At 33.4% G+C, this 16,415-nt stretch overlaps 1 protein-coding gene across 6 annotated transcripts in view; it reads left to right on the top strand.

Moving 5' to 3' along the window:
- The window catches only part of CEP57L1 (centrosomal protein 57 like 1), a 75,977-nt gene extending 60,320 nt beyond the window's left edge, over positions 1 to 15,657 (top strand). For all 6 annotated transcript variants that reach the window (XM_061131616.1, XM_061131614.1, XM_061131612.1 and 3 more), the window contains exons 5-11: positions 3,514 to 3,630; positions 4,769 to 4,846; positions 5,339 to 5,425; positions 10,410 to 10,487; positions 10,603 to 10,844; positions 11,866 to 12,010; positions 14,140 to 15,657. In XM_061131616.1, the coding sequence (XP_060987599.1) occupies positions 3,514 to 3,630; positions 4,769 to 4,846; positions 5,339 to 5,425; positions 10,410 to 10,487; positions 10,603 to 10,844; positions 11,866 to 12,010; positions 14,140 to 14,358 (966 nt within the window). In that variant the 3' untranslated portion in view covers positions 14,359 to 15,657. The remainder of the gene's footprint in view (positions 1 to 3,513; positions 3,631 to 4,768; positions 4,847 to 5,338; positions 5,426 to 10,409; positions 10,488 to 10,602; positions 10,845 to 11,865; positions 12,011 to 14,139) is intronic.
- The last annotated feature ends 758 nt before the right edge of the window (positions 15,658 to 16,415 follow it).

The following is a 16,415-nucleotide window of genomic DNA, read 5'->3' as shown; positions in this document are numbered from 1 at the left end:
AGCTCTTAATTTTCATTTTGTTCTGTGATCCATCTGGGATTAATTTTTGTATAGTGAGAGAAAATTATTCAATGTTAAATTTTTTCCATGTGGATTCCCAGTTGTCCCAGCACCATTTGTTAAAAGATTTATTTTCTCCCATTGAATTGATTGGGCACCTTGGTCAACAAACAATTGACAAAGAGAGATCAAGTCTATTTCTGCAACTCAGTATTTTCTAGGGATTTTCTATATACATAATCATGTCATCTGTGAACAAATAAAGTTTTATTTTTCCCTTTCCAACTTTTATGGCTTTTATTTTTTGCACTTTCTTGCACTGGTTATTGTAGCTAGTACAGTGTTAATTAGAAGTGATAAAGACTGACATCCTTGTTTTGTTTCTGATCATTGGGAGAAAGATGCTAGTCTTTCACTAGACTATTATCTCTAGGTTTTTCATAGTTCAGTTCAGTTCAGTTCAGTCGCTCAGTTGTGTCCAACTCTTTGCGACCCCATGAATCACAGCACGCCAGGCCTCCCTGTCCATCACCAACTCCCAGAGTTTACTCAAACTCATGTCCATCGAGTCGGTGATGCCATCCAGCCATCTCATAGTTATCCCTTATCAAATGTGGAAATTACTTTCTATTCTTAGTTTGCTGAAAACTTTTACTGTGAATGATTTTGCGGTTTGCTTTTTATACATCTAGTGAAAGGGTCATATGATTTTTCTCATTTCTTCTGTTAACATGGTAAGTTACATTGTTTAATTTTCAAATGTTAACCAACATTGCATTCCTGATATAGGCCCCAGTCAATCTTGATGTAGTATCATTTTTCTATATTGCTTGATTCAACTTGCAAAGATTTCACTTAATTTTTATGACTTTGTCCTTAAGCGATCTTGGTTTGTAATTTTCTTACAGTGTCTTATTTTGGTATTATGGTTTTGTTTGACCTCATAAAATTAGTTGGGAAGATTCCTTCTATTTTCTGAAAGACCTTGTATAAGAATAGTATTATTTCCTCCTTAAATGTTTGATAGAGTTCAAATTTGATAGATGCTATCTGGAACTGAAGTTTTCTTTAAATATATAGTGTTTTTTAATCATGAGTTCAGTTTATTTATAACAGAGATTTGGCTACTCAGATTATCTGTTTCTCTTGTGTCTTTAGAGATGTCCCCTCTTTCATCCCTGATACTAGTAAATTGTATTTGTGCTCTTTTTAAAACTATCAACCTATATGTCACTTTATAAATTTTATAGATTTTAAAAAATAAATCTTTATAAAAACTTTTATATTCTATTTCATTGATTTCCACTTCATCTTTATTATCTCCTTCCTTCTACTAATGTAGGATTTAATTTGCTATTTTTTCCCTAGCTTTGGATGTTGGAAACTTAGATTATTGATTTTAAAACTAAATTTGTTTTTAAATGTAATATATTGTGATTAAAAACTATCAAGTTCCCTTTAAACTGTGCTTTACCTGCATCCCACAGGTTTTGCCATTTTATATTTTCATCATCTTTCAACTAAAAATATTTTTTAAGTTCCCTATTCCCTAGTGGTTTCTTCTTAAATTTTGCTGACTTTTCTTTCTCCAGGTATTTTTCCCCTTCTCCTTTTTAGTAGCTACTGTATAGGTTAAAGTTATGTATTCTTAACTTACTACAGTCTATCATGAATTAGCATGAAAACATTTCACATGTAATATAAGATCCTACTACATAATGATTCCATTTGTCCCCCTTTGTGCTGAAGATTTCATATATTTTATTTCTATGTGTTTCATGTAGCTCAGAATACATTGTTTCTGTTTCTCCTTTAAATAATCAATTTTCTTTTAAAGAAAATTAAGAAACAAGAAGCAATATATATTTATCCACATTTTTACCATTTCTAGTGCTTTTTAAAGTATGCTGGGAATTCTCTTAGCGTGTATTTGTCTGGAAAAGGCTTTATTTCACCACCACTGTTGAAGGATAGTTTCACTGGGTATAAAATTCTAGTTGTTTTTTTTTTTTTTAAGATTTATTTATTTACTTTTGGCTGTGCTGGGTCTTCATTGCTGTGCATGGGCTTTCTCTAGTTGTGGAGAGTGGGGACTATAGTAGTTGTAGTTTGTGGGCTTCTCGTTGTGATAACTTCTCTTGTTGCAGAGCTCAGGCTCTTGGGGGCACTGGCTTCAGTAGTTGCAGTGCATGGGCTTAGAAGTTGTGACTCTTGGGCTGTAGAGCACTGGCTTAGTAGTTGTGGTGCATGAACTTAGTTGCTCCATGGCATATGGAATCTTCCTAGACTAGGGATTGAACTTGTGTCTCCTGCATTGGCAGGCAGATCTTCAACCACTGGACCACCAGAGAAGCCTGATTTCATAGTTTCTAATGAGAATTGTTATCTTCATTCCTCTGTGCATAGTGTGTTATTTCTTAGGTTGTTTTTTCCCTTTTATCACTGGTTTTCAACCATTTGATAATATGCCCAAATGTGGTTTTCTTTGTATTCATTCTGCTTGGATTATTTTTTGTTTGTTCTTTTTAGATTCTTGAATCTGTCAGTTAATATTTTTCATCAGAATTGGAACATTTTTAGGCATTAGCCTTCAAATAGTTATTCTTGTCTGACTTCTCTCTCTTCCCCTTCTGTAACTCCAATAGAATGTTAGACCACTGGTCACCAAAACTCTATTTATTTATTTTTTCAGTTTTTTATTTTTAATAAACTATTTTTTTAAGAGCAGTTTTAAGTTTATAGAAGATTTGTCAGATAATACTGAAAATTCTCATATGCTTCTTGTCCCCTCATAGTTGCCCCTGTCATTAACATCTCGCATTAGTGTGGTAATAAATACCATTACAAGACAATTCATAGGTATGCATATATATGTGTAGAGCTTCCCTGGTGGCTCAGCAATAAAGAATCTGCCTGCCAGTGCAGAAGACACAAGTTCAATCCCTGGATCGGGAAGATCCCCTGGAGAAGGAAATGGCAATTCATTCCAGTATTCTCGCCTAGGAAATCCCATGGACAGAGTGGCCTGGCAGGCTTTATACAGTCCATGGTGTCACAGAGTTGGACACAGCTTAGCAACTCAACACCAACAAATATATATGTGTAACTTTCCTTTTCTCCAAGTTCTCTGTATGCTTTAGTCCTTTGATAGCTGCTTTTCTGTGTTATAGTTAGAGAGAGGGTAAGTCAATAAGTAGGTTTGATCACTTTGTGATAACACCTTATTTATTTAATATGTTTCACTGATGATGTTTTCCATAGTAGAAATGTTATATAAAGATACAGAGAAGATTTTGTTCCATTGATCTAATATCTTTTTTTGCAGTTTCTTTGTTTTTGAAAAGTATTTTATTTTCTCTTGTTTTTTTGCTTTTAAAGTACCTAAAGTATGTGCATGTTTGTTATGTGTTTCTTATGACAATTTATATTGTGCTTTGAGTTCTCAGAAATTGTATTATTCTTGAGCAATTGGCTTCACTTGCCAAATTTAGGTTTTGTTTTTTTCCTTTCCAGGCCCAGCTTCAAAGGGAAAAAGAACAGGATCATATGAAGCTTCATGCAAAGCTTGAAAAGCTTGATGTCTTAGAAAAAGAATGTTTTAAGCTTACAACAACTCAGAAAACTGCTGAGGTAAGCTTCAACTCATTTCTTTGAAGTGGTGATACCAGGAATAAATCTTTAGTGTTATATGTAATTATCCTATATATGAATATGCAATAAAATTAGATTTGTAAAACTTCATTAATAGATTTTAGTAATCCAGATATGAGTTATTGCCTATAGATCATAGCATAAATGAGTTTGCTTTTTGATGTGAAATTGTAGTTTTACCTTCTTCTGCAGTGGTAGAATATTTTCATTTGTTAGGTGATTTACCTAAATGTTATTGAAAAGATAGCCTTTCACCACTTGCAAGTAAGTTACACCTATTCTAGATCCTATCCTGAAATGCCCTCTCCTTTTCCAACCAAATCCTATCCATTTTGTAGGATTCTCCCATTCCTGCTTCCTCTATGAAGCCTTCCTTGAGATTTCGAATACTCAGGAAGTTCTCCCTTTGAGATAGTACTGTCTTCCTATTCCAAACTATACCATGGATATAAGATGAAATACTTTTGTATATAAGGTTATACATATATATTCATGACCTGGGTCAAATCATATTGTTTCATGTATATTAGTCTTGTTTCCCTGGTGGCTCAGATGGTAAAGAGTATGCCTGCAGCACGATCCCTGGGTCAGGAAGATCCCCTGGAGAAGGAAATGGCAACCCACTCTGGTATTCTTACCTGGCAAATCCCATGGACAGGGGAGCGTGGCAGGCTACAGTCCATGGGGCCGCAAAGAGTCGGACATGACTGAGCGATTTCACTTTCACTTTTCCCTAAGTACAGCATAGTCTTTTATTGTAAGTTGTCCATATTTTGAATGAAACGTTGAGACCCAAGACTATATTGTTTGGCCTTTTAGACCATTAAAACCTCCCAAATTTTCAGTATTATGATTTTGTTAATGAAAATTAATAGAGCCTATGCATATACATTCTTTGCTTCTCCTTTGTCCTTCTTACATAAAGTAGGTAAAGAATCATACGAAGAAAGCCAAGGAAAACTTAGCATCTTTTGCCATTCCTTTTTCATACTTTCTGCTTTAATTTACTACCAAACTATTAAGAATCAAGACCCTGAGGGCTCTATTTGGAAAAGAAATAAAAGATATTTGGCTCTAGTTTTTGTACAATAATCCCAGTTTTTCAATTCTTTTGTAGGACAAGATTAAACATTTAGAGGAAAAACTAAAGGAAGAGGAACATCAGCGTAAGCTCTTTCAAGATAAAGCTTCTCAGGTAAACAGAATACTATATTATCTGGCACTTTAAAATCACATATGTTTTATTATACTTGATTAACTGAAGCCTTACCCTGGACTCTAATTTCTGCTTCCTAACTTATCAGTTTTGTCTTCTTTTGCTGTAATAATGAAATCTCAGTAAATTAGCAAGTATATTCATAGACTTGGATATATTGCCAAAGACCTTTTGATCTTTTGAAATTCTGAGGAACATATATATATTCTCAGTTGAAAGAACTCATGCTATCAATTGTTTTCAGTTTAAGATATATAAAATAACTCATTCTGTTATAAACAAAATGATTGTAATTACCAGTAGACTTGGTGACTTTAACACAAAGAAATAATATTTGGGATTTTCTTTTCTTCAAAAAAAAGCATTTTTATCTTTATCAACTGATATATAATCCCACATTATAATGTTTTTGAAGAAAAAGAAATTTGTTAAAAGTCAAGTAATAGTAAAGGTTTTTTTTCACTATTACAGCTTCAAACTGGACTTGAAATCAATAGAATTTTAATGTCTTCAGTAACAAATCCAAGGCACTTCAAGGAAAAGAAGAAATCTTCAAAGGTATGCAAATACTTTATTCTTATTTGCTAGTGCTTAGTTCTTCATCCTTTTAGTAATTATACCTGTGCATTTCCAAAAAGAATTTGAAGATATTTATAATATAAGACTTGAAATAAGTCTATGAAATGGACCTAAAAACATAAGTCAAGTCATGATGGTTTGGGGTGTGAGGACAGAAAATTCCATAAAACCTAGGTTAAAGAAAGTAGCAGCATTTGAGCACAAAACCTAGCTCTGAGTTTGCTTGACACCCAAAGCAAAAAGGAACATATAATGGGCAATACATCTAAATTTGTGAAATAACAATAAGCATTCTAATTTTTCTAGAAAGGCAAACATGTTGCTAGTACTAAACTGTTAAAGAAATGTATTTTGGATACTTTACAAAAGAAGCACAAAACAATACAATAGATACAACACAATAGATTCTGGAAGCAGTTTTATATAATATATGTACAATAAAAAGACAAGATATACTATTAAATTATATTGTTTTATAAATTACAATATTAAATTATAATTATAGTCATTTCTCTAGAGAAATTATTTTTTTATGCTGATATCCTTTGGACTTGCTTAAAATTGGGGAATGAGTACTTTATAGCTTTACCAATAATAATTTGTTTTGATAAATTAATGTTTTGGATTTATTATATTAAACTCTTCTATTTATCATGGTAAAGAAAATGTTAGCCCCTTTTAATCTTATGATTCTGAAATTATAGTTTTGATGACCATTATTACTATTCATTCAATATGCATGTAGTGTTTCTGTGTGCTATTTGCTCTATGAACCAAGCATGCCATTTGTGGATTCTGGCCACTGCCATAGGTTCACCCTATGGATACAGTAATGGAGGAAACATTATACTTAACTTTAGCTAGTTGTTTATTCCATAAATAAGAATTCAGTAGTTTGGCTGCATTTTTCACACATTTTTTTCTTTCAAAGAATTTGCAAACTACAGTAATGAAGAATATTTTCCCAATGCAGTTTATGTTGATTTTTTTTAGTTTATTTCCTTCCTTAAGTATGTTTTGTGTCTTATCTCCACAGTAAGATTAGAAGCTGCAAAGCCAAATAGAGAATCACTATAAGTAATTTATACAAGTGGGAAAACACTGACTTATTTTTGTACTTATGTTTTATGACATCCTTTGAAGAGCTGGTAGAAAAGATTTTTTTAATAAGGTACAGGGAAAATCAAGGTAAAAGAAACGAAGGAAAGAAAAGGTAGCTCCTGGAAGAAAAGAAAAAATAATTGACAGCAAAACCACTTTATAAAAGCAGTTAGCTTAAGTTCCAAGTTCATAGATCTGCAAGTAATAATGCCTGCTTTTAAAGGTAACAGAAGCACTAATGTTGAAGGTAGTATTTGGGTTTTTTTAAGAGACCTCTGTGAGATTCCTGCTTGTCTCACTGACACTTACTCCATATCCTGGACATAGTTCATTCAACTCATATGTCTTGATTTACATAGATTAGTACCTTTAGGTAGTAAAAAGATAACACAGGAATTTACAGAGAAGTAAACAAAAGCACAAATATAAGACAGAGTGTACTAAAAACTTAATAAAGGTATAAACAGTATTCTGGTGCTGTACACATAAAGAATATGTGAAAAGATCACACAAGAAGTAGTAAAGGCAGACTTGAAAAATGAGTAAATATTGATAGAGATGAGGCGAGGTGTGTTACAGTCTAAGAGTATAGTTGATTTTTACACGAAACTATAAATAATTGTCCAGTCCTAGTACCATATGTGGAGAAGGAAATGGCAGCCCACTCCAGTGCTTTTGCCTGGAGAATCCCAGGGATGGGGGAGCCTGGTGGGCTGCCGTCTGTGGGGTCGTGCAGAGTCGGACACAACTGAAGCAACTTAGCAGCAGCAGCAGCAGTACCATATGAGACTTGAAATTGAAAATATAGCTTGAAGTGAGATTATGAGTTCAAGGCCATGTTAAGAATTTGAACTTTTGTTCTATAAATCATTGTTTACCATTGAAGGCTTATAGAGGCATGATTAGAGCTATACTTCTAGATAGTAACCAACAACAGCATAAGGTGAGCTTGGAAGTAAAGAATCAGACTGTTTGAATATTGTAAGCAAGATAATAGAAGCCTATCCTGTGAGGTTTTCATTATTCTTTTGAAAGGATAGATTGTAATTATCAGTCAGAAATCTCGTTCAGTATAGTGACTAAAAAAATTACATTTCTTTTGTTCTAATTTAACTGCTTAAAATAAACTTTGATCAGACCATCATTTTCTATTACTTGAAATTATCATTCCTAAGGTACAGAGCTTGAATGATTGTCCAGGATCACCAAGAAAATCTGAGTGAATAAGAACTGACTCACAAACTTGTGATATCTCCACCTCTGAGCCATTTAATTTTTTTAATTAAAAAAATTAATGTTTATAATAGTTAAGATATCTAAATTATCCTTTGGAATTGGGAATTTTTTTTCCTTTTATTATGGAATATGTTCAGCTTATTGATTATTCTCTTGCTAAAGTGTTAAATAGAGTGACCAATTCACCCCAATTTGCCTATGACTTTACTGGTTTTAGAACTGAAGATCCTGTATCATGGGCAGATTGAGATAATTGGTCACCCAGTTCAATCCATCCAGCAAAAATAGTGAAATAATTTACTTTTAAGAATGTAGCTTGGCAGTGTCTTTTTAAAAATGATTCATGAAGGAGTACATATTGGTTAGGCCAAAGAGTTCATTCGGGTTTTTCCATAAAATGTTACTGAAAAACCTGAGCAAACTTTTTGGCCAACCTAATATAACAAAAAATGTCTGCTCAAAGGATAATAATGACATTAACACTGGAATAATAACATCACCACACAGCTTAAGAAAATAGAACATTACCAGCACTATTAAGGCCCAGCGTGTACCTTTCTTAAATTGTATTCCCTCCATCCAAGGAGTAACCACAATTCTGATTTTGTTTTTATCATTCTCCTGGTTTAAAAAAAAAATTACTTTGCCAAATAAGTATTTGTGAGAAATATATTTGTTAGGTTTATACTTGAACTTTATATAAATGGAACTCTATTTGTGTTCTTCAGCAGCTTTCTTTTTCCACTCAACATTAAGTTTATGAGATTCTTCCAATTGATGCATATATGAATGGTTCACTGCTTTTTATTGCTAAAAATTTCTTTTTCCCTTGTCCTTTCAGTGATCGTTTGGTTTGTTTCTCACTTTTTGTTATTATAAACAACACTGTTATGAACATTCTTGTACATGCCTCATGGTGTAAGTGTTCAGGAGTTTCTCTGAGATACTGGGCCATAAGTGTCATGCACCTTAGCTTTACAAGATATTGTTCAAAGTGACTAGACCAGTTTATGTTCTGGTCAGCAGTTACCATTGTTCCATATCCTAACCATGTGTCTTTTTTTGTTTGTTTTTTGTTTTTCACTTTTTATTTTGAAAAATTATAGATTAGAGATGATAAAAAAAAAATATAATGGGAGGTCCCATGTATCTTTCGGAGAAGGCAATGGCAACACACTCTGGTACTAGTGCCTGGAAAATCCCATGGACAGAGGAGCCTGGTAGGCTGCAGTCCATGGGGTCGCGAAGAGTTGGACACAACTGAGCAACTTCACTTTCACTTTTCATTTTCATGCATTGGAGAAGGAAATGGCAATCCACTCCAGTGTTCTTGCCTGGAGAATCCCAGGGACAGCAGAGCCTGCTGGGCTGCCGTCTATGGGGTCACACAGAGTTGGACACAATTGAAGAGACTTAGCAGCAGCAGCAGCAGCATATATCTTTAACAAGCTTCCCCCAATGGTAACATCTTTCATAAATATAATAAAGTCCAGGAAGTTGAAATTGGTACAATATACAGAGCTTATGGAGATTTCAACAGTTTTTTGTTCACTTAGTTGTATGTGTATATGCATATTTGTGTGATCATATACAATTTTATCACATGTGTAGATTCTTGTAACTATCACCACTATGAAGATACAGAACTATTCCACTACTATAAGGTTCCTTCATGTTATCCCTTTGTGTTATGAGTTACACATCATCCTCCCTAACCCTTAGCAATTTATAATCTGTTTACCATCTCTATAATTTTATTTCAGGAATGTTATATAAATGTAATCATATAGTATATAACCTTTTGAGAGGCTTGTTTCACTCAGCCAATCCATCCAAGTATTGACGCATTTTTAAAAGTTTCTGTGTAGTATTCCATGTTAGGGATGTACCACAGTTTAACCATTTACCCGATGAAAGAGATTTGAGTTGTTTTCAGTGTTGCTGTTGTTTAGTTGCTAAGTTGTGTCCAACTCTTTTGCAACCCCATGGACTATATAGCCCACCAGGTTCCTCTGTCCATGGGATTTCAGTTTTAATAGTAGTAGTTTAGTTGCTAAGTTGTGTCTGACTCTTGTGACCCCATGGACTATAGCCCTCCAGGTTCCTCTGTCCGTGGGATTCTCCAGGCAAGAATTCTGGAGTGGGTTGCCATTTCCTTCTCCAGGGGATCTTCCCAACCCAGGAATTGAACCCAGGTCTCCTGCATTGTGGTCAGATTCTTTATTGACCGAGCTACAAGGGAAGCTGCCTCAATTTTAGGCTATCACAAATAAAGCAGTTATAAACTTTGTGTACAGGTTTTTGTGTGAACATATTTTTCACTTTCCTGGGGTAAGTATCTAAAAGTGAAATCTCTGAGTCATATGATAGCTATCAATAAATCTTTAATTTTACAAGAAACTTCCAAACTCTCTGCCAAAGTGGCTGCATTATTTTGTGTATGAACAATCTGGCTTCTCCACTTCCTTGTTAGCATTTGGTGTTGTCACTTTTTTTTCTTTAACCATTCTAACAAGTATAAAGTGATATTTCATTGTAACTTGCATTTCCTAATGTGTAATAGTGTTAATTTGATAAATGTCTTTTAAAATATTTTTTGTTTACTTTTTCCCTTGTCAATATTTAGAAAACTAAATGTTTAAAGAGAGGACCATCTCAGCAAATCTGTTCAAAATTTGGAACACTGCCTATTATGGCTGAGAAGGTGAGAAGGGAAAAATGAGGATACTTGTTCAGATAAATTCATGCTTTGGTGTAAGTGCTATTTAAATGCCATCAGTTATTTAAAATCATCCTCAGCTATTTCTTTTCCTCCAAAGTCTGCCAGTGCAAGCCATTCTGCAAATGCAAGTACACAAAACCTCAAAACAGTGCCACATTATGGGCCACATATCCTTCAGCAACCAGCTGAAGTTACTGAACTTAGATGTCTCTACAAGCCTTCTAGAACAACTTCTCAATGTAAAGCTGTACCTTCTGACTCAGAAAAGTCCATTTCTATTTGCAACAATTTGTCTGAACTTTTGATGGCAATGCAAGATGAGCTGGACCAAATGACTATGTAAGTATTTATCACAAGAAGTAGCAAAACAAATTTAGGTATCTTTTTTTCTTCTCAGTCTTTCAAACAATATCACTTACAAATTCCTAAAAGCCTTACTTAGCCTTTTGAACTTATTTTGATCTGAATATTACTACTTTTTTCTATTTAAAGTGTTTCTGTATTCCCAAGATCTGAACTGATAGACAAATATTTCTGTCATTCTAACAAATGGGGTCTGTTGACCTTAAATTATAATTCACAAATGCTTTTCTAAGATAGATTCTTCTTCTGCTTTTTATAATCTTTTCAGTTAAGTGAATGATTTCATTAGACAAATAGGAATACAATTTCTTGTTTTCTGTTCTGGCTGGTCTGCATTGCATGTTTGAAGCATCCATATACTTCAAAGATTCTGTGTTGGATACACACAGATTCTGTATGGGATACATATTTTAAGCTTCAAGTTTAAATATCTTTTCAACAAATATTCCAGAAAATATGTGACTTGGGTGGCCAACTAGTTGAACTAAGACCTCGTAGAAGATATAATTAGTTCTATTAGCAGTGGTTTTTTTTGAGCAAGCTATCACCAAATCTAGGAATTTCTCAAGCAAATACTTCTATAGCTGAAATTCTTCCAAAGAGTCTACATTAAGAATTCCAAACTTGGAATGAAAAAGAGTCCCTTAATGCCTCTAGCTAAGGACATCAGAATATTTTACTACATTTAACTATGAACACTAAAAATTCAGACTTTTTTAAGATTCTTTGAGATCCTAAGTCTGAGATATTTCTAAATATATCTAGTCTCAAATCATAAGAGCCTGTTTATAATTACCATAGATTTAATTTGATAACTCTACAAAAAGAAGCTGTCTCTGAAGGTTAATATTTAACTCTGATTAAAATTTATGATTGAGCAGAATATTGTTTAATTGTGACAAAGATTAATATATATATATAATATATATATATATTATATATATAGTTTGTATACTATAAACTGTAATAGTGCTTGATACTTGCTTTTCTTTCATAGGGAGTACCAAGACCTGCTGAATCAAATGAAAGAAACTGAAAGCCAATCAGTCTGTGAAGATATAGAATGTGAACTAGAGCGTTTAGTCAAGAAAATGGAAATTAAAGGAGAACAAATTTCCAAACTAATGCAGCATCAAGATAGCGTAAGAAAGTTTTAGTAAAAAATTTTAATAAAAAGATAATATATCTGGATTCAATGTTACATTTCTCTAGACCTTCCAAATTTAAGGCCTGATTGTGTGGCTTAGTGAAAAGATGATAGATAGGAGTCACTTAGACTTATGACAAAATAGAGTCATCTGTACATTGAAATAACATGGTCTGCTACATAATTCTCAATATAATAAAAAGAAAAGGGAACAAAGAAATTTAGTTATGGGGAATTCTCTGGCTGTCCAGTTGTTAGAGCTCTGTGCTCTCTTTGCTGGGGCCCAGGTTCAGTCTTTGGTTGGGGAACTAAAATCCTACAAGCCACACAGCACAGCCAAAGGGAGAAAAAAAAGAGAAAGTTTAGTTATGTATTCAGAAGTAACTTTGGGAAAATTAAGAGGTAGACTAAATTTGCTTTACAGCTCTCCCAGCTGTCCTTTTAGCATTCTTTTCCTCTTGTCCCTCTCTTTCCTAATGCCTTACTGAAGCCCCTTATGTCAACAGGTGTCTATATCATATATAAACCTGGCTCCTTAAGCATACCCATCTCTAAAACCACTATTTCCAGTTTCTCAGAACAAGCCATGCTGTGTTCCATTCCTCGGGGACCTATGCTTAGCTCACTCTAGTGGAGGTGATGAGGAGGACTCTATCCTTGTGTATAAATTCGTAATAACTAAGAATGGCATAACAATCTTAATGTTTTGACAAAAAAATCATGGAATATTATATTTCATCCCAAGACAATGAATTCACTCTTAGGACTATTATGCTCCTGGAAAAGAAAGCAGAGGGAATCTTTCCAGGAACCCTCAGGTCATATCATGTAGCTATCTGCTAATGGAATAATCAGCATTCATATAAGTTGGTAATATATTAACCTCACAATTAAGCCTTCCACACTTTTATAGGAAAGTAATAAAGAATGCAGAATTTTACTGCCTTTATTCTTCTATGGCCAATAAAGAAAGACAGAAGGAAATGAAATTTTGAAGCAAACATTTTCACTTAACTGGCTTTTAAAGCTATAGTAAGTAAGCTTTCTGTATGATTGTGTTAGGGTGAAAATTATGTAACTTGTATACTTTCTTAGAATCACATATGAGAAACCTAAAAGGAATAGAAGTCATATTTTTTAAATTTAGGCATAATGTACATAAATTATATTTTGAAAATATTATATATATATAATTTATAATAGCTATAGAAGTAAAAATTTTTAAGAATTTTTAGGTAAACATAACACCAGATACTTAGCCAGTGTCTGGACCAGCTCTACAAATCAGATTATTCTTAAGTGAAATAGATTAAGTAATGTGGGGAATTCCCTGGCGGTCCATTGGTCAGGATTCCACACTTGCTCAGTAGGGTACATGGGTTCCATCCATGGTTGGGGAATTGAGATCCCACAAGCCATGTAATGAGGCCAAAATAAATAATTTTTTAAAAGATTCAGTAATGGGCTAGACTTGGAAGAAAAGGGTTTAACTAGTTTATAGGTTTTGTTTTGTTTAATTCTGTGAACCCAATCATTACTAGAAACTCCTCAATGAGATAAGGTTATTTATTCCTTTGCCTTTAAAAACAAAACAAAACTGGCTACTTTAAATTCAGGAATACTTTAAAGAAAAAATATAGACTCTATAAACTTGATGTTCACTCCTAGCACCATATTTTTGCTTTGTTGTTAATGTCACCAGAAAGGTCCTTCTCTCTCCTCCATGTTCTCCTGATTTTTCCCATGTCTTATCTTACAAAAACAAACATTTCTTTCTCTCAGCTTCTCCAGCCCACATCGATCTTGTCCTCCTTTATCCTTCTTAGACATACACTTTTTGCCCTACTCAAAGTTATTCTGGCTTGAATTATTCTCTAGCTGTCACATATATGCTTTTTTTTCTTTAATAATAAGAGTAATAAGCTCCTTGAAAGCAATGATTGTTTTATTCATTATGTTTCTGTATAAATATCTCAGTGTTAGGCATGCAATAAGTATTCAATAAATAAAGACTTACCAAACTTTTTAATTTCATGTAATCTTGAAACCATCAATCCAGTCCTCTATTATAAGGTATATTTTAAGTATATTTTTGACTGAAATATTAGATTTTTTTCCTTCCAGGTCCGCAAACTGCAGCAAAAAGTTCAGAATTCAAAGATGAGTGAAACTTCAGCTCTTCAGCAAGAAGATGGCAACTGTAAAGGAACAAAGAATATAAAAAATAGCTCCAGAAAATGTTTGCTAACTAACTCTCTTCAAAAGAACAGCAACTTTCGTCCAATACGAGTCCATAATCTTCAGATGAAATTGAGACGAGATGATATTATGTGGGAACAGTAACACAATAGCAAAACCATCATCTTGAATGAACTTTGTCAATGAGATCTTGAACTGTCTAAAGTGGTTTTAATTTAATAACCTTTATGAAATTTTGAATTATGTTTCTAGCCTCTATAAAGTATCAAATTGTATTTTAAAATGAATGCCTAATGACCTCCTAAGAAACCCAAATAATAAATGATTGCTTTCCTATTCTTTTTTATTGACTAAAATATCTCAGCATACCATATTTTAGAAACATTGTTCACTTTGCAGATACATTAAGCTAAGCTTAAAACATTATACTAGACTGATGATATTTAAAATTGAGTTGAATTTGAGATATAAGGGCTGTTCCACTTTTTCATTTAGTAGGCTTGTAACCTTAAGAAGCTTATATAAAGAACAAATATAAAATTAAGAGTATGGACAGGTCTTTTAACTTTTCTTGTGCTTCTTCCCTGTCTTGTTTTAGATCTGGGGAATGTTTTTCTTCTTTGGAAAGGGAAAAGCTTTGTGAAGAGGACTTTAGTCCATTTTTAATGTGACAATTACGAATAGGAACTCATAGTAAACTAACTTTTAGATGACAGTAATCCAACTATGAAAGCCTTTCTCTGCTATTCCCATTCTCTTTTATAAATCTAGCTCTTTTTTTTTTTAAATCTGACTCCTTTACAACTATATTTTTATGCTTTGATTAGTGATGCCATAAGATATTTCTTTGTGCATATATGCTTTATAGTGAATTTATGTTTGTTGACCTGTCTTTCCAGAAACATGTGGAAACTAGTACAACTCTACTGAACTTACTTTGTTTCTCACCAGAATCCTTTGGGGCAACTAGAGAATTGGAGTCATCGCCTGAAGTAGAACTAGAAGACTGACACAAAAGGCATAACAGAAGGGAGGAGCTCAGAAGATAGGATAGCAATTTAAAAAATGGTGATTCCAAAAGGACAGTTTTGGAGGTACATCTTTATCTATAGCTGGGGGATATTCAAGCTATAGGTATGGAAGAATAAAAAGATCAAGATCTTGGGGAACCAGGAAAAGCAATTTTTTAAAAGGTAGTCTTTATATCCTCTTAGGAAATCCCAAAGAGTATATGTAGGAGAAAGAGAGTAATTAATTGTGGGTTGTCTGTGAGGGAAGGAGAAAAACTATAATTCATTCTTATGAAGAGAAAAAGAGGTGCTTCTGGAAGACCTCTCCATACCTGAAGTGAAGATATGACTGAAAATGGGCAGATTTATACTTGGAATTGTCCTTGAAAGTAACTAATGACTTAAATAAACATGTCTTTCTCTCTGGTTTAAATGTTGTCCTTCGCCCACTTTCACTCCCTCTTCCCTTACAGCTCCTTCAACCCAAGAGATGCTCCACAGATTGCTTTTTCTAAACTCAGTTTCATCACCTTACCTATTTTTCGACTTTATCTTTTCTCAAGAATGTGAGTGCCGTAGTTTATACTTGGCAAAAAACTCACCAGGATATGCCTTTGTTTTCTATGCACTTAAGATGGTGGCTGAATATTTTTAATTTATCAGTTCTATAGTCATTACTTGTGGAAATGTTTTACTAAAACAAATTACCATAAAAAATTAAAATCACTTAAGGAACACTTGAATATTTTAACTAAGAATTGTGAATTTTCTTGCAAAATCGGTGCAATGTAGTAGAAAAAACATAAATCTCAGAAATAGGAGACTTGGGTTCACGTTGATTCTGCCACTTAGTAGTTTAGACAATCAAATAACTTTTTGGAAGCTCTGTTTCTCATTTGTAAAGCTGGGATTGTATTACTACCTACCTCATGGGGTTGTTGTGAGATTAGATAAAATAACATGTCTAAGCACCCAGCAGAAGAAGGGTTGGCACTGAATAAAAACTCAGTAAATGTTATATCTGAGCAGTCAAAAAGAGAAAAAATTGTCATAGATCCTGAGTTTGCAGGGGTTAAAGCCTGAAAGCAAGAATCAAAAGGTACTCTTCATAGAAGTGAGAATATTCTAAATTTTCTTTTTTTTTTTTTTCTTTTTCTTTTTTTCTTTTTCTACGTGCCTAGGATGAAATTG

Source organism: Dama dama, chromosome 28 (genome assembly GCF_033118175.1).
Source record: "Dama dama isolate Ldn47 chromosome 28, ASM3311817v1, whole genome shotgun sequence".
NCBI lineage: Eukaryota > Metazoa > Chordata > Mammalia > Artiodactyla > Cervidae > Dama > Dama dama.
This window is presented reverse-complemented; position numbering and strand designations above follow the sequence as displayed.